Consider the following 26,948-nt stretch of genomic DNA (forward strand, 5'->3'; position numbering starts at 1 on the left):
CAGAAGACGCAGGACCACGGGTCCCAGTTAGGCAGGCCCTTCCATGCCGCGCTCACCTTGGTGCCAGCCTCATCGCCCTCCGCGCCGGGGTGGGGGGGGAGGTGGGGGGGTGGGGCTCGAGGACGTCAGTGCACTCGCCGTGCGTCCAGACGCAGCCCCGCCTCCCATGGGGACCCGGCCTGAGGAGCAGGGCGGCCGGAAAGGTAGGAGGTGTGGAGAATTAGGGGTTTCCAAAAAGCGTTTGCTGACTGATCCAAGCAAAAGTGAGACATGGTTGTATCAACGCATTTTTTTAAATATTTAATTGCAGTGGTTGATTTTTTTTATTATTATTAATTAATTAATTTTTAAAATTTAATTTAATGTTATATATTTATATATAAATTTATTTACATATATATATAAATATATATTTGTATATATTTATATTTAATTAATTTTATATAATTTATTTTTATTTATTTATTTATTTATTTATTTATTTATTTTTGGCTGTGTTGGGTCTTCGTTTCTGTGTGAGGGCTTTCTCTTGTTGTGGCAAGTGGGGGGGGGCCCCTCTTCATCGCGGTGCGCGGGCCTCTCACCGTCGCAGCCTCTCTTGTTGTGGAGCACAGGCTCCAGACTCAACGCATTTTAAAAGTAGTAAAACTCCCGATAAGTGTCTGTGCTCGCCCCGCCCAGGAGAGAACATGCCCTCCGTGAGGGACACGTGAAAGGCTGAGTGAATGTCTGCCTGTGGTCTGTTACCTGGTGCACGGGTGTGTGAATTTCTGCGGAGAGCTCTCAGTTTCTGTAATTTCTGCTGACTTGACACGGTGGTTGGCAAATGGTGACGTGTTCCACGCATTCAGGACATGATCGTGGTTACTAATAATCACTTTGTTCTCTCTGTTTATGTCTGTGTCCTGATATTTTCTTTTTATAAGGACCCCAGTCATATTGGACTAGAGCCCACCCATTTGACCTCATTTGACCTGAGTTACCTATTTAAGGGCCTTATCTCCAAATACAGTCATATTACGAGGTATTGGGGGTTAAGACTTCCACATATTAACTTGAGCAGGACACAATTCAGCTGATAATAGAAGGTAAGAGTAATTTAAGCAAGTAAGTAACTATTTTTTAAAGTGAGTTGCTTAAAGATATGAATTGACTCAAGAAGAACAAGAAGAAATTACATAACACTGTACGTTATACAAAGGTATTAAATTAATCATCATAACATCCTGTGAGATCCGCATGAAATTAGACTAAACAAGATTAAGCAACTTATCCAGAGTTGTATAGTTAGTGCTTTCCAGAATTTAAACCAGGTATTTTTCCCAGTTCCATTCTACATTATATTTTCATTTCATTATTTGAAATGAATTTTGAGTCTTCATTTTGCTTAGTTTCTGAAGTTCTATGGGGATAGAATGGAGTTGGATATTTTCAGTGACATTCACACATGGGGAAGGAGATTGAGTGCAGAAGCTTCCGCGATGTTTCCATGGAGAACGCCAACAACAGAACCAGAAACACCGTTATCCTTTTGGTTCAGTCATCTTTCGTAACACTACAAGAATTAATTTTAAGAAGCCCAATGTTTTCCAAAGTTTCACCAATGGGCTCTGTAGGGTCCTCTAATAATATCTAAGAGACTCATTAGCTTCACATTCCAAGCCACTTAAGACCAGGAGTTCTGATTGTTCTTTGTGAGAAAATCAAGTGACAAACATAGCTCGTAATTTAGGATGGTTTCTTCAGGGCCCAGGCAAAACCTAATACACAGTAATAATCATTGTTAATTGCATCTTTGACAATGATTAATCGGGTATCAAAGAGATGTATAAATTGGGAGAAATTATGATCAAAGAGAAACATAGGCCACAGATGTTTAATTAATGCTCAATTATTTGTGAGTTTAACTTTGGTTAAGCTAATTTTCCTTCTTCTAGACAATTTCCAATTCATCTCTACCAAGAGACCAGAATAATCACCTTCCAATACAAGATTTATTGTGTTCCTTTAATTAAGAGCCTACAGTGACTTGTATATTCACTCCACGAAGTTTTGCTATGAGAGAAAAGGAGCCATTATATTTTGACTTGAATTAGATATGCCACCATACTTGACTTAGCTCATCTTACTGGAAGCACTTTGAGGGAAGATCCTACAGTCTTGTCTTACATCCTCTACAGAATCAAGCCAAGGGAATCACACATAGTTACAGCTGGAAAAACACTTGTTCTGGGTTGATATTTTTAGCCTTTACCACCAAGACTTTATCACCAAGACCTATCTTTACAGTCTCTAAACAGAAGATCTTCTTGCCTTCCGTTTTCATATTGACTAGGAATGTAAAGCGAAGAACTGAGAAGTAGCCATAGTCGGCTAGCAGCCAGCCCAGATAAATCATCTGTGGAGATATTGTTTCTTTCAAAAGATGTAAACATAAGAGGAAGTCCTAGAGTTTGTAACAATTGTGCATAATAAAATTCCATGAAAACCTAGAAATCCAGATGCAGATCAGTAACATATTGGTTAAATCAGCTGTTATGTTCATGCAATGGACAAGTGTACAGACATTAAGAAGAACGAGATACTCTTTTCTATGAGATTCTCTTTTCACTGAACTCATCAGTGCTGCAAAGACAATGTTACATAATAGTTTTTCTTTAACATTATATCAGGCATCGTCATCTTGTCCTGTATTTATTGCCAGTGTTACTAAAGGTTATCATTTACCTCTTTCTCTTTTAGATATATAATTTCTTCTTACTGTGGAAGCATTCATCAATCCCTATTTTAATATTTCTTTTAAATTAGAAATGAATGTTGAATTTTATAAAATATCTTTGGGGGATATTTCAACTGATTATATAGTTTTGTTCTCTTTTGACCTTGTTATATGGTAAATTATATTTTGTTATTTTATATTATGCTATTTATTATATATGGTATTATGTTTACTAATTGCATTTATTATATTATAATTACATTATAATTAAGGTAGCATTTTGTTTCAGATAGACAAAACAACCAGTGGAATAGGAAGCATCTTAAAATTAGATGCAAGAGCGTAAGGGATTTGAGATTAAAATAAAATTGACATTTTGGATCAGCAGCCAAACTTATTCAACAAAAGTGGGAAAATATGGCTATCATTAATAAATTCTAGATACAGCAACTAGTTAAAAGTAAAAAAATCATGAAACTGTAAAGGTATCAGAAACCTGGGAGACTTGAAATAAATTATTCATGAGGAACACCTTTCTAAGATACAAAGAAAAAAGGATACATTTAATTATATAAGAATTAAAATTTTCCTCATGGTAAAATGCACTACAAAGGTCAGAAAACAAGCAAAAGAAATTGGGAAATATATTTAGAAATAGATATGCTCTCTTTACAGCTTTTGAGAGAAACACATGTTTCTTTTTCCTTTAACCTGTTATGTGGGTATTAACCTATAATGTAAGTGCACGGTTCCTTCCCTTTAACCTGTAATATGAGATTTCATCTGTATGGTAAGTGCATGGTTCCTTTCCTTTCATCTGTAATGTGAGTGTCAACATGGGGCACTGTTTCCAAGCACAGACTTTGGATGTTCCTGTACTGGTCCCATCACTGACCATCCACAAAAACTTGCAAATGTTGCTTTACTTTCCTGGGGGTTAGAGTCTTAGCTAAGAAATGGAAGCAAAATAGAACCTTCCCCCAGGGATAATAGAAGGTTTAAAGGAGTAAATATGTAAATGACTTAGGACAGTGCTTAGTACAAGAGAGATCAATAGAAGTACTTATCAATTTTTTAAAGAGACAGACGAAAGAAATAAAGTGTGGTGATTTCAATCTATTGATATATATTCTTGACATCTTGACATTCTTAAACTACCTTTTCATTCATTGGATGACCTAACTTGCTCATGCTTTTTCTTACTCTAGTGAACCTGAGTAGCTAATATCATAGCTTAAAATGTTTGCTTTTATATTTACAAGTAAATTTGACCTGTAAATTTCTTTTTCCTTACAGTCCTAATCTATTTTCAGTATTAGGATTATATAGACTTCCTAAGATGAATAAAGGAGCATTCTTCCTTTGCTACTCTCTAGAAGTTTTTCTTTATTAATACTGATGTTATCTGTTTAATAGAAGTTTGATAGAATTCCCCACCCAAACGTTCTGGGTGGGTCTGGTATTTTCTTGGTGAAAGATTGTAAACTATTGACTTAATTCCTTTACTGGTGAAAGAACTCCAGCTATACATTTCCTCTTGTGTCAGTTTTGGTAAACTTTAGGAGCTAGGAAATTGTCCACTTTACATAAATGTTCAAATTTACTGGCATTTCACATATTCTCTGTTTGTACTCTTTGCTATAACATTGTCCTGATTCTTTCTGTGTATTATTTACTTATGTTTTTGTTTTGCTTAATCAAAGTGTGTTTTTAAAATCTTTTCAAAGAATATTCTTTTGGCTTACTAAATCACCTCAATTTTATACCTTTTTCTGTTTTATTAAGTTCCGCTCATATCTTTATTATCTATTTTTTTCTATGTTCTCCGGGTTTATTGTTTTGCTCTTCTGATGTCAATTAAAACACTTGGTTATTAATTTTAATAAATCTTTTTAGTTATAAATAGTTGAACTTTTTGAAGATGCCAGCTTAGTTGTAAGTAGCTAAGGGTCAGCACCTCCACATTGTTGCTGGCCTAAGCCTTAGTGCACCTTATAGCAATGTATATATTGACATTTTTTCCCCTCGACTTTCTGTGTTTTGCGACTTCTCACTTTTCTTTGGAGAGAAGCCCTCTGAAATATCCTTTAGTAATTTTACAGCCAATAAGTCTTTAAAATATGTGTACTTTTGTAAGATTAATCTACTTATATAATTAGGCAGAAAACCTGATTTGCCCTATTTTTAAAAACAGCATAATTTCACTCTTCTCCATGATTAATCTGCTGTTTTACACAACCTTTGAGTTTTTAGCTTTATCAATGACATGTACTTTAGAAATTTTTTAAAGAGCCCACCCACTCTTTTAAAACATCCTGTTCCTTGTTTCAGTTCTAGTTTTATGTCTATTTTCTGCCTTGCACCTGATAATTCCAACATTCAATGGATGGCCTTGGGAATCTAATTCTGGTATTGATTGTTTTTGCTGATTCTCTCCCATTGTAGCTGATTTCTTCATTATTGTGTACATTTAGATCATGAGCTCATGTTTAGCTAAACTTTATCTGTGGGAACGCTATAGGCCTGGGTTGAAGGTCTACCTCTCCAGAGAGTGTTTAGTTCTGTGTTTGGAATACCACCCATCTGGGAACATTTTAAGGTAATTTCTTACCTTCTGTTTGCAAGACCGCAAATAAATTTGCAACCCAAACACTGTGAACACAGATCTGGGGTTCAGAATTCTCAAGATTTCCTACCTGTTTCCTACCCAGAGCAGAGGCCACGAGAATTTGGTCTTAGTCTCCCTTTGCCAGCAGATATTTTTTTTACTGGCACACCCTTTCGTTAAAGGTGAACCTAGGGATAGATAGGTTTAGTTCTAACTTCCCATCTAGGAGGGATGGAGTCTTATCTCCTGCCTCCCATGTGGTCATGGCCATTTTAACCACAAGTCTCTGTGTCAGGTCAGGTGTGTCATTAAACTATGGCCTGTATTCCAAATCCAGACAGCTGCCTATTTTTTATGGCCTATGAATAATGTTCACATTTTAACTGGTAATATTTTAAATGGTTACTTAAGTACCTAAATAATATCCTCAATTTTGCCTCTTTGGTCCACAAAGCCTAAAATATTTGCTATTTCACTCCATAAAAACAGGATTGCCAGCTTCTGTTCTAAGCTATCAAGGTCTTCAATCCACTCTTAATATAGCTATAACTCTCACACATGTACCCCCCTTCTTTCAGGGGTCCTGGAAACTTCTACTGCACACTTCAAAAATCAGACATGCACTTAAAAATAAGTTGTTTACATTTAACCTAGCATACCGAACTCTTTTCTTTTAGGAGAGTTTTTCAAGTAATCTTGCCCACCATATTCTTCAGAGCTTCATTAATAATGGCAAAAATTAAAACAACTTAACATTCTTTTTTTTTTTTAACATCTTTATTGAAGTATAATTGCTTTACAATGGTGTGTTAGTTTCTGCTTTAAAACAAAGTGAATCAGTTATACATATACATATGTTCCCATATCTCTTCCCTCTTGCATCTCCCTCCCTCCCACCCTCCCTATCCCACCCCTCTAGGTGGTCACAAAGCACCGAGCTGATCTCCTGTGCTATGCGACTGCTTCCCACTAGCTATCTATTTTACATTTGGTAGTGTATATATGTCCATGACATTCAACATTCAACAAATGCGAATTGTTCATAACAATTATAGAAGCACATACAGTAGAAAACTATAAACTGTTATTGAAACGGTGAGACATAACTAGTTTTATTCTTTGAGAACTATGTTTATTTAGGTCTCTTCTGTTTAAATAAGTATATTTCTGTGTATATATGTATATAATCATGTATTTATGTACACATACATTATTTATATGATATATTTATATAAATATGTGAAATACATACCTATACACATACCTTTGATTTATATTTGTCTACATACACAGGAATATAATTATATATATCATATATTTATATACATTGAACTGAAAAGTGGTAGTATACATATATATTGTGTATAAATGTGTGTATATGTGCATGTGTAGAAAAACAGGTTGAGAGATATGTGAGCGTGATTTAGACAGGGTTCAAGATTTTAAAAGTAGTTATGTGTAGGTAGTGAGATTATGGCCCATTTGATTTAAAATATTGCATATTTTTACATCAATTGTTATGAACAGATTCCTACGTAAATAAAATTACAAATAGTTATACATACTTGTATGTGTAGTGTATAATTAAAATATATATACTTTTATGTAAGTATTATATTTATATTATATAATATACTTGTCTTATAATAATACATTATGTATTGTGTTATATAGAATACATTAAATATAATGTATTATATCAGATAATAATAATGATATATTTCTATATTATAATTGTTTTATAATCAATATTACATGATATATCATATTAATACTGTGAACATATTAAACATATAAATACATTGCATTAGTCATATAGTTTGTGTACAATATATGCTTTGCAAAAATACATGTTAATATAATACATAATTGTTATACATTCATATAAACAGTAATATATTACATTTATACACCAATATAATGTCTAATATTGGTATATGTATATTATATTTAATATATACATAGCTAATGCTCTTTAAAGCCATCTGCTACAAGAAGTAGAATGAGACCAGGAGTATGGCCAAAGCAAATTCTAAAAATATTAGATTATTTATATGCACTTATATGTCATTTTCCTGGAATCTGCATCTGGCTGTTAGAGAGCACACACAGCAAAATCCCGATAAAGTGCCCAGGAGGACATGGGATCCTTTATTTACTGGGACCTCAAAGGAAACATAGTGCTATTCAGTCCCCCATTAAAGAGCTAAGAGCAAATCTTGAAGCACCCAGTAAAAGCCAATTCAAACAGAAAAGCTTTTCCACTTCAACTTGAAAAAGTTAAGTTCCCAAGAGACCCCCTACATCAACCACCGAAGCTCATTTGGCAGTAAAAACAATAACACTCAGCGAACAACAAGAAATCTAAAACGATAGTTGTTTTAAAAAAAAAAAATCCAGCAGCTAATCAGTGTCTTTCCTGTTTGAAAGAAGGCAGTGGGAAGTGGACAGAAGACCTGATAGGAAAGATAAAAAGAAGAGGAAAAGGAAAATAAAAGATTCCAGTTTGGGGCTTCCCTGGTGGTGCAGTGGTTGAGAATCTGCCTGGGAACATCCCACATGCCGCGGAGCAACTAGGCCCGTGAGCCACAATTACTGAGCCTGCGGGTCTGGAGTCTGTGCTCCGCAACAAGAGAGGCCCCGATAATGAGAGGCCCGCGCACCGAGATGAAGAGTGGCCCCCACTTGCCGCAACAAGAGAAAGTCCTTGTACAGAAACGAAGACCCAACACAGCCAAAAATAAATAAATAAATAAATAAATAAATAAATAAATAAAAAGTTTCCAGTTTGACAATCAAGCTGTCTTCTGCATCCATTTCATCCCAAGACCACCAAGCCAGTGTGGAGGCTTTTTCCTCCTTTCCTTTTCGTGAGACTGATCACAACCAGCACTGCAGAGTCCATTAAATTAAGAAATGCTGTTGCATACATGTGTGAATGAGCTGTGAGTAAAGTACTGGAGTAGAGGACACCTAACTTGAAACGTCCTCATGAATGTCCATGTGGCTGAGCAGGAAGTTAACCTGTCACAGATGTGCTAAATCAGAAGAGTTGGGCTTTATTTTATTTACTTTTCCCTGGACTCTGTTGAATGACTGTCATCTACAAGTTCAGGCTACTTTTTGCTGACGATTAATGCACTGGGAGAGCTGAGAGAAAACTGAATAGTAGAGCTATCTTTTTCTTGACCAGTTCACCTTACTTTCCCAAACTCAAAGTCTTTCCCTATTTCTTTCTCCTTTTTATTGTAGTAAAATGAACATAACATAAAATTCACCATTTTGATCACTTTACAATTCACTGTACAATTCAGTGGAATTTAGTACTGTCACAATGCTGTGCAACTGTCACCACTGCCTAGTTGCAAAACATTTTCATCACCCCAAAAGGAAACCTACACCCATTTTAAGCAGTCATTCCCTATTTCCCTCTCTTCCAAACCCCTGGCAACCACTAATGTATAATATTTTCCGTGTGTATGGATTTGCCACTGCTGGACATTTCGTAGAAATGGAACCATACAATATGTGGCCTTTCGTGCCTGATTTCTTTCACTTAGTTGCATCCATGATGTAGCATGTATCAGTAATCCATTCACTTTTATGGCTGAATTCCCTGATCCTGTTTTCTTCATACTGTTTGAATACAAACTTTAAAATATGTTGAGGGTGAAGCTCTGTTTTAATGGCACATCTATTAGGCCAATTCATTTAAAGAAGGTGAAAATGGAGATATTGTTGTGAAATGATAATCGTTGAGAAGCCTCAGCTAATTTGATAATGAAATGTTTGGGAAATGTTGCAAAAAATTATTTGCTTTATATTAAAAGCCTTTTAAACAAGGATTCAGGAGATTGTCTTTTTCTTGCAGGTAACTTAAATGAGGCAGAAGAAACTAACTGCCCTTTAAAACAGATTTTGAAAGGATTTTATTTATTCTTAATAGACGAATGGGGGTACAGGTTGTTCATATCCAATATGGACTCCCTGTCCAAACACTGTTTATCATTCGAGCCACCACTATCGAATTATATTTCTTGAGACTAACACTGTTTATCATTCTAGCCACCACTATCGAATTATATTTCTTGAGACTAATGAAAATTCATCTATCAAATCCATTAATACAGTATAAACAAGAGATGTTCATGTTTCAGTGCAGTTCAAATATCAGGTGTAAAGAGCCCTCAGTAAGAAAAGGAATCCTATATCTCTTGCCAGAATGTGGTCAGCTCTGGGGTGCTTTGCTAGCTGAAAGACACTTTTATTGTTAAGAGGATAGAGGTTATTTAGGAGGGATGAGAGGCCAAAAATTTTAAGTACTTGTTTGTGTTAAAAACAGTGCTAGGCTATCTCATACTCTATATCAGTCAAGGCTCACCATTTTACATATGTGAAAAGCGAAGTTAAAAGTGTTTTAGTAACTTACTAAAAGGCACGCAACCACTAAATTCAAGCAAGAATTCAATCCCAAATCTGTCACACTGAAGTTTGAGCTAATATTGAGATTAATAAAAATAGCACTAAATTAAAAGTTCAGAGATATTTTTTATCTCGTACTCTTTCACTAACCCTCTTTGGAGATAAATCATTTCATTTATATGGGCCTTAGTTTTCACAACTATAATAGTTGGAAGTTTGACTAGGTGACCTCTATGTAGTCTTCCAATTCTAAAATGTTCCATTAATTTGGCTTCCTACAGTAATTGCCATTGCAATATATGCGTGCTGCCACCAAGTAGCAGTAGAGAGTACTAGTTCCTTTTTTAACCCTAGTGGGGAGTGCATTTTGACATCAGACTTATCCGTCAATAGTACAGCCTGTTAATATAACTATAAAAGAACAAAATAATCTGGTATTATTTCCTGTAAAGCAGAAGCTTTACATTGTGTCTATGAATCGTATCAGAGTCACCTGTAGGTTTTTAAACATAGAGGAAATCCAGAACCCATCGAATGAGGATTTTCAGAGATGGGACTTGGGCATCTGGATTTTTGGGCTCCCATCATTTGTATATTTTATTTTATTTTATTTTTTGCCTATGTACAACATTTGTCACATCCTCTTGAATCTTTAACAATTCCTGTTTGTTTTGAAAGTTTAGAATATTCCATAATCTTCACCTACTTTCCATAAGGCGTTATCTGTTGTGTTTATTCACTCTTGTGCTTCTCCTGGTTAAAACTTCATTTTTTCTGTTTTTTGAGGGGGCCCTGCCTCATGGCTTGCAGGATCTTAGTTCCCTGACCAGGGATTGAACCCCAGGCCCCCAGCAGTGAAAGCGCCAAGTCCTAACCACTGGACCACCAGGGAATTCCCAAGACTTCCGTTTTAAATGACTTTTTTTCCCACTCTGATTCATTCCCGGGGTCAGTTTCATGTGGGAACATTAAATCAACCTTGCATTACTAGAATAAAGCCACTTTGATTGTGATATATTACTGTTTTACGTACCATGGATACAGTTTGTGCTTTTATTTACAAATTTTGCATGCATGTTCAAAAGAGAAACTGGCCTATGATTCTATTCCTGTAATATTCTTTTTACTTTTGATCTGAAGCTTATGTTGGGCTTATAAAAATTTTGAGCAATATATTATTTTCTGTTTCCTGGAAGGGTTTTATGTAAGATTACCAATCTTTCTTCCCTAAATATTTGGAAGAATTTACTTGGAAAGCCATTTATCCCTGGAAATCATTTTCTGTAAAGGTACTTAATTATACAAACAACTTTTTGAGTAGATATCGATTTTTTAGATATTTCTTTTCTTGGGTTAGTCTTGTTAGGTTGCATGTGTTAAGAATTTGTAATTTTGGATGAATTTTCAAATTTATAAATATAAAATTATAATTTTAACAGCTTTATCGGGATGTGATTTACATACCATAATTTAACCCTTTAATTATACAATTCAGTGGTTCTTAGTGTAACCACTAAAAGACGTGTGTAACCATCACAACCATCCAATTTTAGATTTCTGTCCTCCCACAAAGAAACCCATTACACATTAACAATGTTTTTTCATTCTCTCAACCCTCTCAGCTCTAGGCAAGCACTAATCTCCTTTCTGTCTCTACAGATTTGCTATTCTGGGCATTTCATATAAATGGGACCATACAATATGTGATCTTTTGAGAGTGGCTGCTTTTCTTTACAGAATGCTTTCATGGTTCATCCATGTTGTAACATGGATCAATATTTCATTCCTTTTTATAGCTGAATGCTATTCTATCGTACGGATATTCCACATTTTGTTTATTCATTTCTCAGATTGACATTTGAATTTTTTCCACGTTTTGTTTTTAGAAATATGCTTCTATGAACATCCACGTACAAGCTTTTGTGCAGACATAAGTTTCTATTTCTCTTAGGTATATATTTAGTAGTGGAACTGCTGGGTCATAGGGTAACTCTATGTTTAACACTTGCAGGGAACTGTCAAGCTGTTTTGTAAAATGGCCGCACATTTTGTAAAATGGCTCAGACTGTACTTTCTATCCAAAGGTATCCAAAGCCACTTTAGATGCAAAATGTTTAAAGTTGACCTTTGCTGCTGCCCAAATCGTAACCACTGTGGGCAGTCTGCAAGATGGCATCTTAGGTTTCTCAGGAAGAAATTAGAATACACAAAGGGGGAACTAAGTGTACAATTACATAATGTAGATTTCATATTTAATTTTATGGGAAAAGCAATAATTAGGTGGCTTTTGGTTTTAACTGGAAATAGCCACTCATTGGGAAATAATTACTCGCTAATGGCCTTAGCGAGTCACTCTGGAGCTTCTCCTAGAACAAGAAAACCTAAGTTCTGCTCACAGCAGAACCTGGAGCCGGTGCCCAGTGCTGGCGAGGCAGCACAGAACAGGGGCGTCGTCGCTGGAGGGAGCGGAAGACGGTGCAGCCCCTCTGGAAAGGAGTTGGCCAGCTTCCTAGAAAGCGAAACGCCATTGCCCACTTTTCCCCAGTGTCACCTCTTGTGCAAGTCAAGTCCGCGTCCCAGCAGGATCCTGACGTTGACACGACTGCCCCTGTCATCCGTTGCCCTGGGAAGGCCCCCGGCGGCTTTCGGTCTGGGGCTCTTCCCAGTCAGGCGAGCGTTTGTGTACAGCTTCTGTGTGGACTTCAGCCTCCATTTCCCCGGGGTAAGTGCCCATGACTGCGGTTGCCGAGTCCTGCGATGGCTGCTTTTTTAGGAAGTTTCGCAGTAGGGGAGCGCCTGGCCGGAGCCCCGAGTGCCGGCCTCTGCCCATCTCTCTGTCGCCTCAACCCCAGGAGGGAAGGTCCACGTGGACCAGCGCTCCCTCTGCATCTGCTCTGCCCTCGGTCCTCAGGGTCACAGGGCTTCCCCAGAGCATGGGCGGCGTGGGCCCCTCGCTGCGTCCCGCCCCACCCCCACCTCTTCCGGGCCCCCCGTCCCCCGTGGGTTTGGTGGGAGGGTCTCGAGGAAGGACCCCCTCCTCCGAGCCTACTCCACCCCCAGCTCCCGCTCCCACAGAGCTTCCGTCCCGACGCCAGGCCCGTGGGGCTCCCGCAGCAGCAGCGCTGGGACTGCCAGGTTTCTGCAGTTCTTCAGTTCGGACTCCATCTACCCGGAGTCAGAGCCCGCAGGTCAGGGCTCGGCCCACGCCAGCCACAGGTCCACGTCGTCCTCTGCGCTTGTGGCCGACAGGCTGTGTCAGGAGTTCCCACGCCCCCAGCCCGAGTTCCGTTCGTTGGCTAGCGCGGGCCCCCAGAACACAGGCACCCAGTCCACGGACTAGAGCACCGGGCTATTAGAAAGGAACAGCCAGGTGGAAGGAGGAGGTGGGGAGGCGTGGGGCGGGGCGCGGGCCTTCCAGGCCGCCTGCAGGCACCCACGCCACAGCTCTCTGAACCCCGTGTTTACCGAGATTTTGTTCCACGAGCACGATTACAGCGGGGGCCATGGGCAACGGATTCACGTTGCAACCCCTGGCCCTCTCCCCTCGCAGGAGGTGGGCAGGCAGGGGGGCTGTATGATGCAACCCGGCCTGTGGCTTTAGGTTTAGGAGCTGTGTGCCAGGACTGGGGGCCAAGACCCGACCCCTTTCTCCCGTAATTCACAGCGCGGCTCCTGCTGGGCACGGAGGCTGGGGGACAACGGGAGGCTGAAGAGCATGGCGTCCGCCTTCACCCCCTCCCTCCTCTCTTGGCTGAGCCCTGCGGCCGTGCGGGTTCCCAGTGGGCCCCCCCCGGGGGGCCTGTCCCTTCAGGTCCTCCCAGCTGCCTGACACCCCTCTGCCCCCAGCGTGGACCTCAGAGCCCTCAGACCTTCCCACTCCTGGTCCAGCAGGACGGGTCCCTGCGGCACCCTGGACAGGAGGGCGATGGGCAGCCCGGCCCCTCCCGGGAGGCAGCCCCGTGGGGTGGGGAGGGGGGCGGGCACTGCGAGCCACCCATGGTCGAGCGCGTCAACTCGGTGCGTGGCGTGGGGCGCCGTGGCTACACGCATCTTGATGGCCGGGATCAGACCCAGCTCTGCCACCAACTGGCTGTGTCCCCGGAGGCCGGTCACTGGACCCCATTGTCCCTGTTCACCATCTGCAACGTGCGTGACCCGAGGACCCCCTCACAGGTGGTCGTGAGGGCTGACCGAGTCGGTTTGTGTGGAGGACAGAGAACAGTGAGGCCAGCAGATGAGGAAAGAGCTTGTCACTCATGGTGCTGGGCAGGGGCACGCCTTGTCACCTAGGGCCTCCCAGGAGCACGAGGGTTCGGCAGGAATGAGGGGAGGGGTGGCTGGGGACTGGAGCCTGAGGTGTGGGTCCCCGGGAAGGAGCAGGCTCAGGATTGGCTAGAATGACCCTGGGGCTCCGGGCCTCTCCGGGGTGATGAGGGCAGGGGGACGGTGGCCCCGAGTGTGGGAGCCCCGTACAGAAGGGGCTGGGGTGCAGCCCTGCGCTGGCTGGTTTGCGTCAGAAAGTGACAGACGCGGTGAACACGGGTACCAGGCCCGACCCAGGGCTCAGCGACAGTTCTTGTTCCTCAACACAAACGCTGTCCCGCTTCGGCCGGTGCTGTGCCTTGCGGTGGAGGAAAGCGGGACTCAGAGGACTGTGGGACTCCGTCATCCAGGGTGGGGCCCGGGCACGTGGGCCCCGGAGTCCACCGGAGCGGCGGGCACATGGAGCTTCGAGGCTGGGGAAGGTGAGGGTGTGGACAGTGGGGCTGCGCAGACTGCCTTGACACTTGAGAACCGCTGGCCCGAGGGACCACGGGGACGCCCGTGGAGGGGGGCGCCCAGGAGAGGCGGCCTGCTGGCGCGGGGCGGGGTCCTGAGTGCCGCCCCGCCCTGCCAGGGCGCCCTGTGCTCCTGCCCAGTCGTGGCCGGTGGGGCCGTGAGGCTGCAGGGAGGCCAGTGCCCGGCACGGCGCCTGCTGCCCGCAGAGGCCCGGCGTCCCTTGGGCTGCTTCTGAGCCAGGCGTGCCCGACGAGCCCGTGCGCCTGGCAGAGCCAGCGGGCACGCTCCCCCAGCGCCCCTCCTGTCCTCCGACAGGCACGTCTGCTCAGCCGGGGAGCGGGGCCGGGCGCGCTGAGTCCTGGGCTGGGCAGGGGGCGCAGCCTGGGCAGGTCCTCGAGGCGCCCCGCCTGCTGCTGGCTCGGCAGGGGCCCCGGGGAACCGGCACCTTCCTCTGCGCCCCACGTCGCTCCCTCCCCCAGGCTGGTCCATTTCTACCTGTTTCTGCAAACCAGATAGACCCTGAAGGGACAGAAACTTAGCTCCGTTGAAACGGCTGAAGCTTAGGCTGTCACCCTGGGGTAACTCCTGAGGAGGGTCCTAACAGTTAGGACCCGAGGCCCTTTCTTTCCCATCTCCCTCCTCTCGTCCGCCTCATCCGCCTCTTCTCCTTGAACCCCCCTCCGTGCCCCCGCCCCCCGATTTTACGGCCGTCTTCTTCCTTCAGAAAATCAGGAGCATCAAGAAGAAGCCGAGGACTTCCCTGTTAGCGCAGTGGTTAAGAATCCGCCTGCCAATGCAGGAGACATGGGTTTGAGCCCTGGTCCGGGAAGATCCCACATGCCACAGAGCAGCTAAGCCCGTGCGCCACAACTATTGATCCAGTGCTCTAGAGCCCGTGAGCCACAATTACTGAGCCTGTTTGCCACAACTGCTGAAGCCCGTGCGCCTAGAGCCCATGCTCCGCAACAAGAGAAGCCACTACAATGAGAAACCTGCTCACCGCAACGAAGAGTGTCCCCCGCTCGCCGCAACTGGAGAAAGCCCGTGTGCAGCAACGAAGACCCAATGCAGCCACAAATAAATTAATTAATAAATTAATTTTTAAAAAATATTTAAAAAATAAAGAAAAAGAAGCTGAGTCTCCTGTGCATCGACTTCAACAAGAACCTGAACAGGGACGTGACCTTCCTGCCATTCACGCACGAGGAGCTGGGTGCGTGCGGGCCCCGCGGGGTGGTCGAGAGGCGTCCGTGTGCCCTGCCCCCAGGAGGGCCTTCTTCTCCTGAGGCGCTCAGAGTGTTTGGGTCCCAAGGTTCTGGATCCTTCCTAGGGGAAGGTGGCGGTCTGTCTACGGAGATTCTGCCCCGAAGGAGGTTGTCCCTCGAGACCCCGCCCCGCCCCTGCTCTCTGTGATGTTTCTTTAATCTCACAGGGTCCTCCCGCACCTGAACCGGCGTGGGGTCTTGAAGGGATGGGGCCTGGGCGGCTTTTTCAGCTTCTGCCCTCTTCTCCGAAGGCTTTATTTTGAAAACTTCACACCTGTAGGGAAGTGGCAAGAATAGTACCAGGGAGACCCCGTGTGCTCCCCGGGCCCGGCCTCCCTGAGTGGATGCCATGTGTGCTTTTCCTGCGCTGGGGCCTCTGGACGCATCGCCAGGAGCAAGGGCGCCTCCTGAGTCCCCGGGTGCAGGCCCCCCTCAGGAAGCAGAGTGTGGAGCTGTCCCCCAGCCGTCCCAATGGCGATCTTCTTTTAAAAATTAATTAATTTTTGGCTGCGTTGGGTCTTCGTTGCTGCACGCGGGCTTTCTCTAGTTGCGGCGAGCGGGGGCCCCTCTTCGTTGCGGGCGGGCACATGCCTCTCATTACGGTGCCTTCTTTCGTTTCGGAGCACGGGCTCTAGACGTGCCGGGTTCTGTAGTTGTGGCACGGGGGCTCAGTAGTTGTGGCTCCCAGGATCTAGAGCGCAGGCTCACTAGTTGTGCCCCACGGGCTTAGTTGATCTGCGGCACGTGGGATCTTCCCGGACCAGGGCTCGAACCCGCGTCCCCCGCATTGGCAGGCGGATTCTTTTTATTTTTCTTTTGGAACCAAAACTTTAATCCCAAGGATTCTCACAAAACATATTACAAATGACAGCATGAAAAAAAAACTGCACAGTAACTCAAAGTTCAGCTCTACAATATACTCTTAATCTGGCAGGACACTGGTGTCTTGAATACTCTCAAATTCCCAAGTAATATTACAAAGAGCTTTGTATTCATGTACAGCAATCACACAGGGGACTTATGACCTAAATCAAAGGTAAACTAACTTTCTTGAAACTTCTTCGATTCTAAAGTCACTGGACAACCTCTTGTCCGGTGTGAAGACTAGTGGAATTTTTAAACCTCTAATCTAGGGTAAGGGTGCAGCTTTAATTTTTACCTGCTGCCTTGTGTTCACAGTACCTTTTAAAGACTGCTTGCTTAACTACAGCTGCATACCATATCCCAGCTACAGAAAGCCTTTTCAATGTTTGCCAGTGTTGTTTCCATAATAGTAAACATCACACTTTAGCTGGGCAGGAGTCAGAGTTTTATTATCAGTCTAGGCAAGACCAAAAATTCAAAGCAAATTCAATTTTGCTTAAGGGAACATTGTAAGGTAACAATTCTTCATATTAAATGCCTCATATGACCCATTTCAAACCATAGAGAATGACACCTTTATGTGTCACTGTCCCAAGAGACAAACAAATGTGAACAGCTAAAACATTTAAAAAGTGCACCAAGCTTCGGAAGTCTCAAACAGAGCTTGAATTTTCTGTACATACTCCTGTCAAATGAAGTTATTGCCTGTACACCACTCCTCTTGCAAAGTGGTCTTCTATTTCCTTTCATTTGACCTAGATCGGCTAGGAGACCTAGAGAAAGATCGGGACGGCTTGTGATTCCTCTCCTGGGACAGGGATCTCTCTCTTCTCCTATATCTAGAAAGGGACCTGCTCTGGCTGAGGGAGAAGCTTCTCCGTCTCGGAGATGTGTGGCGAGGTGAAGGACTCCTCCTCCGGTAATCATCTCGAGGGCGACGACCCCAAGAAGGAGGCGGTCACGATTTCGACTTCTCTTTTCCCCATTCGACAGGTGCACTCTTACTCGGCAGCCACATAGTGTTCTCCCATCTAGTTCTCGGACAGCATCGGCTGCATCTCGGGGATCTTCACGTTCAACAGGAGCGAAGCCGGGAGGGTTTTTAGCAACCCACACACTTCAGAGTGGTCCATAATAGCCTAAAGCTCGTTCCAATTCAGTCTTGTTACCACTGTTTCCAAGATTCCCTACATAAACTTGACAGTCCAACGGACAGGAATCACGATGCAAGACCCTCATGGCTCCTGAGTTTCACGGGCCACAGGGTGATCCCGGGCCTCTAGAATCTGGCAGCTGAATCTGCTCGCACAAGCTGTCCTGTGGGGATGCTCTTCCCCCTATGTGTCCAGCCCGGGGCCCTACTGGCTTGGCCCGGCCTCCTGGGTGAGAGGGTGAACCCCAGCTCCCTGGAGCAGACACTCAGAGCCCTGTTGACCGGACTCACGGGACTGGGGCAGCGGCTGGACATGTGTGGCCAGCCTCGTGGTATTTGGCCCCGTCTGCAGTTCCAGTTCCAGCTGAGAAAGAGCCTCTCTCTGTAATTTTCTCCTGGTTATGTAAGGATCCCCGCTGTCATTTGACAGAAATGTAGATGGTATGTTCTTTCTCTGTTTTCTCCCTGCTTCCTCTCCTCTCTCTCTGTCTCTGTCTGTCTGTCTCTCTCTGTCCCTCTCCCTCTCTGCCTCTCCTTCCCTCCTGCTCCCACTCCTTCCTGAGAGAGGATAGACAGAGTGTGAGAGAGGGAGACTCAGAGGGAGAGGGAGGGAGAGGGAGGGAGGGAGAGGGAAGAGGGAGAGGGAAGAGGGAGAGGAAAGAGGGAGAGGGAAGAGGGAGAGGGAAGAGGGAGAGGAAAGAGGGAGAGAGAAGAGGGAAAGAGGGAGAGGAAAGAGGGAGAGGGGGAGAGGGAGAGGAAAGAGGGAGGGGGGAGAGGGAGAGGGAGAGAGGGAGAGGGAGGGAGCGAGAAGGAGGGAGCGAGAAGGAGGGAGGGAGAGGAGACCGAGAGAGGGAGAGGGAGGGAAGTCTCTTCCTCCCTCCCTCTCCCTCTCTCCTCCTTCTCTCCCTCTCTCCCTCACCCTCTCTCCCTCTCCCTCCCTCCATCACCCTCCCTCCTTCTCCCTCTCCCTCTCTCCATCACCCTCCCTCTTCCCTCTCCCTCCCTCCCTCTCTCCCCCCTCTCCCTCTTCCTCGTCTCTGCCTCTCCCTCTGTCTCTCCCTCTCTGGGAGGGAGTGAGGAGATGGAGAGATGGAGGGAGAGGGAGAGTTGGAGGGAGAGGGAGAGAGGGAGGGAGGGAGGGATAGAGGGAGGGAGGGAGAGACGTCTCTCCCTCCCTCCCTCTATCCCTCTCCCTCTCCTTCTCCCACCTCCCTCTCCCTCTCCCTCTCCCACCCTCTCTCTCCCTCTCCCTCCACCTCCTTCCCTCTCTGGAGAGGGAAGGAGGTGGAGGGAGAGGGAGAGAGAGGGAGGGAGAGGGAGAGAGGGAGAGGGAGAGAGGGAGAGGGAGAGAGGGAGGGAGAGAGGGAGAGGGAGAGGGAGACAGGGAAAGTGGGACAGGGAAAGTGGGAGGGAGAGAGGGAGAGAGGGAGAGGGAGAGAGGGAGAGGGAAAGGGGGAGAGGGAAGCAGGGACAGGGAAAGAGGGACAGGGAGAGAGGGAGGGAGAGAGAGAGAGGAAGGGACAGAGAGAGGCAGAGGGAGAGATGGAGGGAGAGGGAGAGTGAGAGGCAGGGAGGGAGAGGGAGGGAGGAAGAGAGGGAGAAGGGCTGAGGAGGGGGGCTCCCTCCCCCTCCCATGCTCTCCCCACTGCTTTCTCTTTTTTCTGCTTCAACAGACACCAGGCACCTTTTAGATCAGCCCTGAAGTCAACGTTGATGCTTGGACAGCCTGACCTCCCAGCTGACTTCCAGCCCTGGACCACAGCTGGGAGATGAAGTCTACGGGGCCCTGGGCGGCGGGCTGCACAGGCCCCTTCTCTGACGCCCAATCTCTCCTCGTTTATGAGGCAGCCGCCAGCTCCCCTCCCTGCCTTCCCAAGATTTTGGGCCTTTTTAATATGTGTCCATAATGCCATGAGCTACTATTTAACTTTTCTATGAGGACCCATTTCCCGAAATGCAGTGGTTTTTGGCCTTGCCTGCACTAGAGAACCCCCAGGGAAGGGAGAGAAGTCTCTCCCTCCCTCTCGCTCCCTCTCCCTCCGTATCTCCTTCTGGCTCTCTCCCTCTCCCTCTGGGGTGATGCCCGATGAGCTCAGATTCGCAGATGTTCCCCCCATCCCCTCTCTGTGCCTTGCGTGGGGTCTGGGCCTTCTCATTGTGGCCCGGGTACAGCCTTGACATTCAGACATCGGTTCCTGCAAGGACACTTGCGTTTGGTCCATACCGCGTGTGGCTGCAGTCTGTGCTTCTCCCGTTTAGCATCTTCAGTAGATGGGGGCTGTGTACGAGCCCTTCATCTTCCCCGCAGACACCACTGGTGCTTGCCGGGCCTCGCGGGTGATGCGGGGGGCACGGGGAACAGTCCTGTGTTCCCACCTTCTTGGGCTGCAGACAGGCCACGTTGGTCCTGTGGTGACTGCGGGCTCCCAGGAGAACCCCACCGCAGAACCGGAGAGGTTGCCCCAGAGAAGGTGGCGTACGCCTGGGGCTGGGCCTCGCCAGTGAGCCACGGGCCACCTGCAGCAACAGGCATCTCGCTGTCCAGCGGCTGGGTGTTCGGGCGCCGTGGGGATGAGCTGCTGTCTGCACGGCAGCCGAGTTTGTATTGTTGAGCCCGGGGAGGCCCCTGGGTGGCTCCTGGAGAGCCTGGCCGCATTTCTTCCTGCCCTTGGCCTTAGAGCCCATCACGGTTCACGCCGTTTCTGGTTCCAAAAGGACCTGTGTTAATAAAGACCACGTGTTAGGACAGCACCAAAGTGTCTAGAAATCCGGGCCAGGAGGAGGAGGGAGGGGGATTGGCTGTGCCCGCCAGTGGCCTGAGAGCCCTGCCCGCCCGCAGAGACCTGGCCCGGGGCCCCACGGGGAGGGCATGGCCCATGGTCCCCAGCGCCGGCCGTCTCTGGGTTCCAGGAGAACTGCACGATCCTCGGGGAGCTGGTGAGGCTGCAGGCCCAGAAGTCCTGCCTGCTGGGGTTCAGCACGCGTGCCGACTCCGTGCTGGAGATGAACATGGCCAAGACCAGCCAGGTGGTGGCCACTTTCCTAGGTAACCCCGCCTCCACCTGAGTCCCAGTGGGGAGGGCGTCAGGCGGACCTTAACTGGATGTGGTGCTGCCTGAGAACCCACTGTGTCAGCCCTTGGGGGTCACCTTCCCGGACCCTTCATTCTGCCTCGAGGGGCGCAGGGTGGGGGGCGGATGGGGGGCCACCACAGGGACGTAGCCGAGCCTCTCCGCTCTGCCGGCAGATGAGCTGGCCCAGAAGCTGAAGCCCCTCGGAGAGCAGGAGCGGCCGTGATCCTGGAGCTAAGGAAGGCCGAGTGCCAGAGGCGGGGCCTGCACTTTGACGGGCCCATCAACACCTGGGACCCGCGCTACTACATGAACCAGGGGGAGGAGACGCGCTACCACGAGGACCAGTACCTGCTCAATGAGTCCTTCCCCATGCAGGTGGTCACGCGCGGGCTGCTGGGCTGACCTTCGACCTGGAGGAGGGCACCAACGTGTGTCACGAAGACATGAGGCTCTACACGGTCCGGGACGCAGCCTCAGGCAAGGTCATCCATCGGCAAGTTCTACCTGGACCTCTACCCTCGGTGCGTGCGTGCGGGAACCTGTCGGCCGTGGGCCGGAGCTCCTCTGCGGAAGCTGGGCCTCACCCCACGTCCCTCCCCAGGGAAGGGAAGTCCGGGCACGCGGCCTGCTTCGGCCTGCAGCCGGGCTGCCTGCAGCAGGATGGGAGCCGCCAGATCGCCATCGTGGCCATGGTGGCCAACTTCACCAAGCCCACGCCCGACACGCCCTCCCTGCTGCAGCACGATGAGCTGGAGACCTACTTCCACGAGTTCTGGCAAGCGATGCACCAGCTCCGCTCCCAGGCGGGTGCGGGCGCGGGGCTGCGGGCAGGGGCCGGGGAGGGCCTGGGAGCGCGTGGTCCTCAGGCAGGCCCTCGCCACGGGATTCTTCCGCTGATGTCACCCCGCACGTGGCGACGCCCTCGGTGTCATCTTCCATCGTCAAAGCCTACACACTGGATGCGTAAACAACAGAAATGGATGTCCTCGAGACTCTGGAGGCTGGAAGCCCCAGATCAAGGAGTCAGGACTGGTTCCCTGCATGTTAAGTACATGTACTCAAGAGTTGCCTTTAAAAAAGACAAAAGAAAAGAAAGGCACGTTGCATGCAAGTCTGGTGACAGGCGGCGATGAGAACCAGAGGGAAGGCTCTGGGGCCGGGAGCGCTGCGCTCTGTGAGGCCCTGGGGCTGCTGCCAGTCTCCGTGGAGGCTCAGCAAGTCCCAGTGACTTCCCCACGGTGGGAGGGGGCCCCCAGCTCAGCGTCTGGGCCCAGGACCCACTGCTCGTTCAGTCTTCCTGCGGTCAGCCCTTCGTCCTGAGAGCGATGCTCTCACAGGCTGCACCGGAGCGCGTGGGGACACTTTACTGAGCTGTGCAGCCGTCACTACTGCCCTGTTTTGGAACATTTCCATCACTCCAAAAATGTCCCTCACGTCCTTAGTTATCATTCCCTCCCTTCCCCAGCCCCTGACAACCAGGAACCCACTCTCTGACTCTGTGGATCTACCTGTTCTGGACGTTTCCCCTCAGTAGGGTCACACCCTGTGTGTCCTTCTGTGTCTGACTTCTCTCGCTGAGCATCGTGTTCTCAGGGTGCATCCACGTGGCAGCGAGTGTCAGGGCTTCACCCCTTTGCGTGGCTGAGGGCCGGAAAAAAGAAAAAAGAAAAGAAAGGCACGTTGCCTGCGAGTCTGGTGACAGCCGGTGATGAGAACCAGAGGGAAGGCTCTGGGGCCGGGGGCACCGCACCCTGTGAGGCCTTGGCGCTGCTGCCAGTCTCGGTGGGGCACGGGCAGCACTGTCCCCCAGGGGCTGCGGGACAAGCTCATCAAGTCCCGGCAGGCCAACCCAGGTTCGGCCGGGCCGAGGGAAGGGAAGGGGGCGCCTGGACCGCCTGGCTGGAAAGCGCGGCCTGGACACAGTGCGATCCCCCCATCTCCTTCCTCCCGCCCCCCAGGCCTCTTCAACCTGCGCCAGATCGTCCTGGCCGAGGTGGACCAGGCCCTGCACACGCAGACGCCCGCGGACCCGGCGAAGGAGAATGCCCGCCTCTGCCAGGAGATCCTCGGGGTCCCAGCCACGCCAGGTAGCCAAGCGCGCGCCGGGCCCACCTTAGCGGTCGGTTGGCGGCTATTGCCCAGGTCAAGAGGATCGTCTGGTGGTGTGTGAAAGGGGACCGACTGACAGGCTCTGGCCGAGGCCCGGTGACCTCTGGCCTCTTCCTGCCTCGGTTCCTTGGCTGGTCCCTCCAGCTGTGGCCCGCGGAGTCCGAGGGTGGGGTGGGCGTATCTGCACGTGCTTTCTGGAGAGCCTGGAAGAGGCAGGAGAGGGCTTCATAGCCCGGACGGAACGCGTCGACGAGGTTTGCCCGTGCGTGTCGGTGCGGACACGCGGTTCACTCCCTCGTGAGCGCTTTAACCCGCACTCTCCCTGTGCTGGAGGGCAAGCCCTGACTCATCCCTCGGAGCCTCGGCAGCTGACCTTGTAAGAGGCTTAGGGGTGAACCCTCGTGAGCTTCAGTAGAAAGCCGGTAAAGATTGATTTGTGTCCCTCCACTGAGTTGCCCGCAAGCTCCCCGTTTTCTAGAAGTGTTGGGCCAATACTCCCTCTAGTGGCAGGGGACTCAGACAGGGCTGTTTGAGGCCCTCCGATCTGGGGAAGGGGCACGGAGCGGACAAGGGGCCGGGCAGGAGCCTTTCCGCGTGTGTCCCAGGGACCCACCTGCCTGCGACCTTCGGCCGCCTGGCAGGAAGATACAATGCCCAGTCCTATGGCTACCTGTGCAGCGAGGTGTACTCCGTGGACACGTTCCACACACGCTTCAAGCAGGAGGGCGTCCTGAGTGGCAAGGTGAGAGGCCGTCCTGCCGCGCAGACCAACACGGAGGTCCTTGGCCTGGGCCTAGATGCTTGTGCCGCCCGCCTGGGCCTGCCAGGCTCTGAGGGCCCTGCCCTGGACCTCCTGCTCCCCTGTCCTTTGTTCAGTCACAGCAGAGGTGGCCACACCCACACCCTCAGTGAAGGCGGAGCTCCACCCTCCTGCAGCCCCGCCCCCTCTCGGCAGGTTGCCATGGACTACAGAAGCTGCATTCTGAGGCCAGGCGGCTCCAAGGATGCCAAGGGCATGGTGAAGCTCTTCCTGGTTTGTGACCCCACGCAGGATGCCTTCCTCCTGAGCAAAGGGCTGCAGGTTGAGGGCTGCAAGCCGCCGGCCTGCTGAAGGCACGGGGTTCTGCCCACCTAGGCGGGCCCGGTGCCTTAGTGCCCCGCTGGGGCGGGGGAGGGGCAGCGTGTCCTCCCAGCCCCTGAGTCCCTGGCGGGCCGGCCTCGGCCAAAAGTCTCCACCTGGACGTGACTGGAGAGCCTGGCGTCAAGGCTCCCCCTTGTTGCACTAATGCAATCCCTTCCTGGGGAGCTTTCCTGCTAACAAAACGGTTCTTTGAAAACGCAGCCATTAATAAAAAGACTCCACTCCTGGTCTCTGCCTGCGGTCCCTTCCACCACAGGAGCGGCATGGGGGCCGTCACACTGGGGGGAGTTCTGACCTTGGTCGGGGATCAGCCCTGCGGCCGTTGCAGGCTGCTCTCTGCTGGTGTAGCGTCTGGGTCACTGGGAGATGGCTGAGCTGTGGGGTGAGTTCAGACGGGGATGGCTCCCCCCACCCCGGCCGGCCGGCTCTCCAGTGAGGGGGTGTCAGGTTCCTGCCGGCCTCTCGCCTGCCCGGCACTGTTTGGCATGTCGGGGGCTGTGATTGGCTGCAGCTGGTTCTGGCGGTGGGCACAGCTGCGGGAAGCCCGGCTGTGGCTGTCCCTGTCGCCGTGTCCTGTCCTCCTGCTCACGGCCGGCCGGCTGGCTCCCTCCGTTCATCGGCAGCTGGTGAAGTCTGGACCACAGCAAGGGGCCGCCTTCCTGGGTCCTAGCAATTCTTCCCAAAGGCCTTAGGGATGTGTTTTGGTGGCAGTAGGAATTCAGAGAGGGTGCTGCCCCACTGGAGCGCTAGGGTGGGTCTGGACCGTCCCGTGTGTCCTTCCCTGGCCTTTGAGCTCCTCGGGAGCCCTGCCTCCGGCCCTTCGCCCCCACAAAGGACGCCAGGCAGCGGAGCGAGGGCGCGGGCAGCGCCCCGACCTTCTCCCCGGGGCCCAGGCGGGCAGGCTGTGCCACGTTCTGTCCTTCCCTCAGCCTGCCCGCCCGTTCTCACCCGCCCTGGGCCAGTCGGCTGTGGACCAGGCTGTGGTGTCTGCCCTTCTGCAGACCCGGCTCAGCTCCCTGCACCCACTTCTGTGCCTTCTGTGTTCTGGGCTGGTCGCAGGCCCAGAGCCGGTGGGCAGGCACCCCGTGGCCGGGAGGGCTGTTCCTGCGAATTCCCTGGGGCTCGAAAAGGAGCACAGCCGGCCTTCCATCCGGCACTTCTCCATGGACATGGAAGGGGCGTGTCAGGGCCTAGGGGCTGCTCCTCTTCCCGCGCACCGAGCCCCCCGATGGTCCCCGTGCAAAATCCAGGTGTGGCGTTGGCACCCCAGCCGTGCGCCGGGCAGTCTGTGGCGGGCGCCACAGGCCTCGGGCTGGTGGGCCACAGGGTTCCCGAGTGGCAGGTCACGACTGAGAGGGTGAGGCCTTTCCCCGGGTCCAGGGCCCAGACTGACGCCGGCTGGAGGCCCCTCCGCTCACCGCCCGCACCCCCCAGCCCCTGCCCTCACGTGAGCCCCCAGGGCTGAGCTCAGGTGTTGCATGCCCAGGCTCTCTGGCAGCCCAGCCCGTTCCCACTCCTCCATGGTCACTGAAGGACTTGGAAGCAGGTTGCCCCACAGAGACTGCTGTTCCCCGAGCCCTGGGCAGGGGGCGGGGAGGACGGGCACAGGGCCCTGCAGGGGTGTGGGCGCCGGGGCAGCAGCCGGAGCAGCTCCACACAGTAAGTAAGAGCATCTCACCTAAACCAGTGTGTTTCTCCAGCCGCCCCGGGACCTGGGCTCAGGTCCTGGGGCAGGAAGGGGCAGCAGTGCAGCTGTTAGCTGTCACTGGGGGTCGACTGTGGCCCGGTGCCACCTCTTAGATCCTCCCCCGTCCCCTTCCAGGGTTGCGACCGGACCCCTGCCAATCGGGTTCTCACTCCTCCCCGTCCCCTACGCCTGCTCCATGAAGGTGGAAGGAACACATTTTTAAAAAGGTTAGAGCTCGGGCTTCCCTGGTGGCGCAGTGGTTAAGAATCCGCCTCCCAATTCAGGGGACAAGGGTTCAAGCCCTGGTTTGGGAAGTTCTCACACGCTGCGGAGTAACAAAGCCCGTGCGCCACAACTACTGAGCCTGCAATCTAGAGCCCGCGAGCCACAACTACAGGTGCCCGCGTGCCTAGAGCCCGTGCTCCGCAACAAGAGAAGCCACCGCAATGAGAAGCCCACGCACCGCAAGCAATGAGAAGCCCACGCACCGCAACCAAGAGTAGCCCCTGCTCGCCGCAACTGGAGAAAGCACGCACGCAGCAAGGAAGAGCCAACGCAGCCAAAAATAAATAAAATAAATGAATAAAATAAATAAATAAAATTTAAAAAATCATATTAAAAACCTATTAATGAGATTTTAAAAAATAGTCAGTTAGTTACTTAGTTAATTATGCCGGGTCTTAGTTGCCACAGGCCGGCTCCTTAGTTGTGGTAATCAGATATTTTATATTCTTTTTTGTTCCTGAACAAAGGCCTCAGAATCCAGTATCTATTTGATAACGCTCACAGCATAGCTCAGCACGGAATAGCCACATTGTTTTTCTTTGGCTGCTATGTACCAAACAGCCTTTTGTACTGTTTTACCAAATGCATGTATTTAATACCTGTTTTACAAAACATAGTGAGATCTCAAAACTTTAAATTGACTAAAGTAAGATTCTCTCTGTAGTACTACTTATTTGACCAACAAACACTACCTGATGACACCGGTGTGGTGCACTGAGCCTTACTCTAGCATATCGGGATAAACCCTGTTGCGACAAGTGTTCATCCTCCAAGTCCCCAAGGCCTCTCACACACTGCCAGCGAAACTGCTTCCTGCTTGGGAAAGAGTGCCCCAGTTCGTT

General features: G+C 49.4%; 1 protein-coding gene, 2 long non-coding RNA genes and 1 pseudogene across 5 annotated transcripts; 2 read left to right on the plus strand and 2 right to left on the minus strand.

Moving 5' to 3' along the window:
• Positions 1 to 166: 166 nt before the first annotated feature.
• LOC309606631 (uncharacterized protein) lies at positions 167 to 24,362 on the plus strand (the record flags this gene model as incomplete). The annotated part of the gene is made up of 4 exons (XM_082343928.1): positions 167 to 203; positions 12,295 to 12,471; positions 22,843 to 22,971; positions 23,599 to 24,362. 4 exons carry the CDS (start codon positions 167 to 169, stop codon positions 24,102 to 24,104), a joined length of 849 nt encoding a protein of 282 aa, XP_082200054.1. The 3' UTR covers positions 24,105 to 24,362.
• On the plus strand, positions 213 to 8,104 carry LOC309606493. Of its 2 annotated transcripts, none has more exons than XR_014231886.1 (2): positions 213 to 6,422; positions 7,758 to 8,104. It is a non-coding gene; the product is annotated as an uncharacterized lncRNA (long non-coding RNA). The 2 variants fall into 2 exon arrangements; XR_014231887.1 differs by having other exon boundaries at positions 7,761 to 8,104.
• Positions 16,826 to 18,574, minus strand: LOC309606466 (serine/arginine-rich splicing factor 3 pseudogene; annotated as a pseudogene). Its single transcript has one exon. The product of its transcript is annotated as a serine/arginine-rich splicing factor 3 pseudogene (transcript).
• Positions 20,346 to 23,196, minus strand: LOC309606480. The gene is made up of 5 exons (XR_014231873.1): positions 22,997 to 23,196; positions 22,393 to 22,525; positions 21,646 to 21,839; positions 21,233 to 21,294; positions 20,346 to 20,528 (listed from the first exon to the last, which is right to left on the minus strand). It is a non-coding gene; the product is annotated as an uncharacterized lncRNA (long non-coding RNA).
• Positions 24,363 to 26,948: the final 2,586 nt, after the last annotated feature.

Source organism: Balaenoptera borealis (assembly GCF_965194805.1).
Source record: "Balaenoptera borealis genome assembly, chromosome: 11".
Taxonomy (NCBI): domain Eukaryota; kingdom Metazoa; phylum Chordata; class Mammalia; order Artiodactyla; family Balaenopteridae; genus Balaenoptera; species Balaenoptera borealis.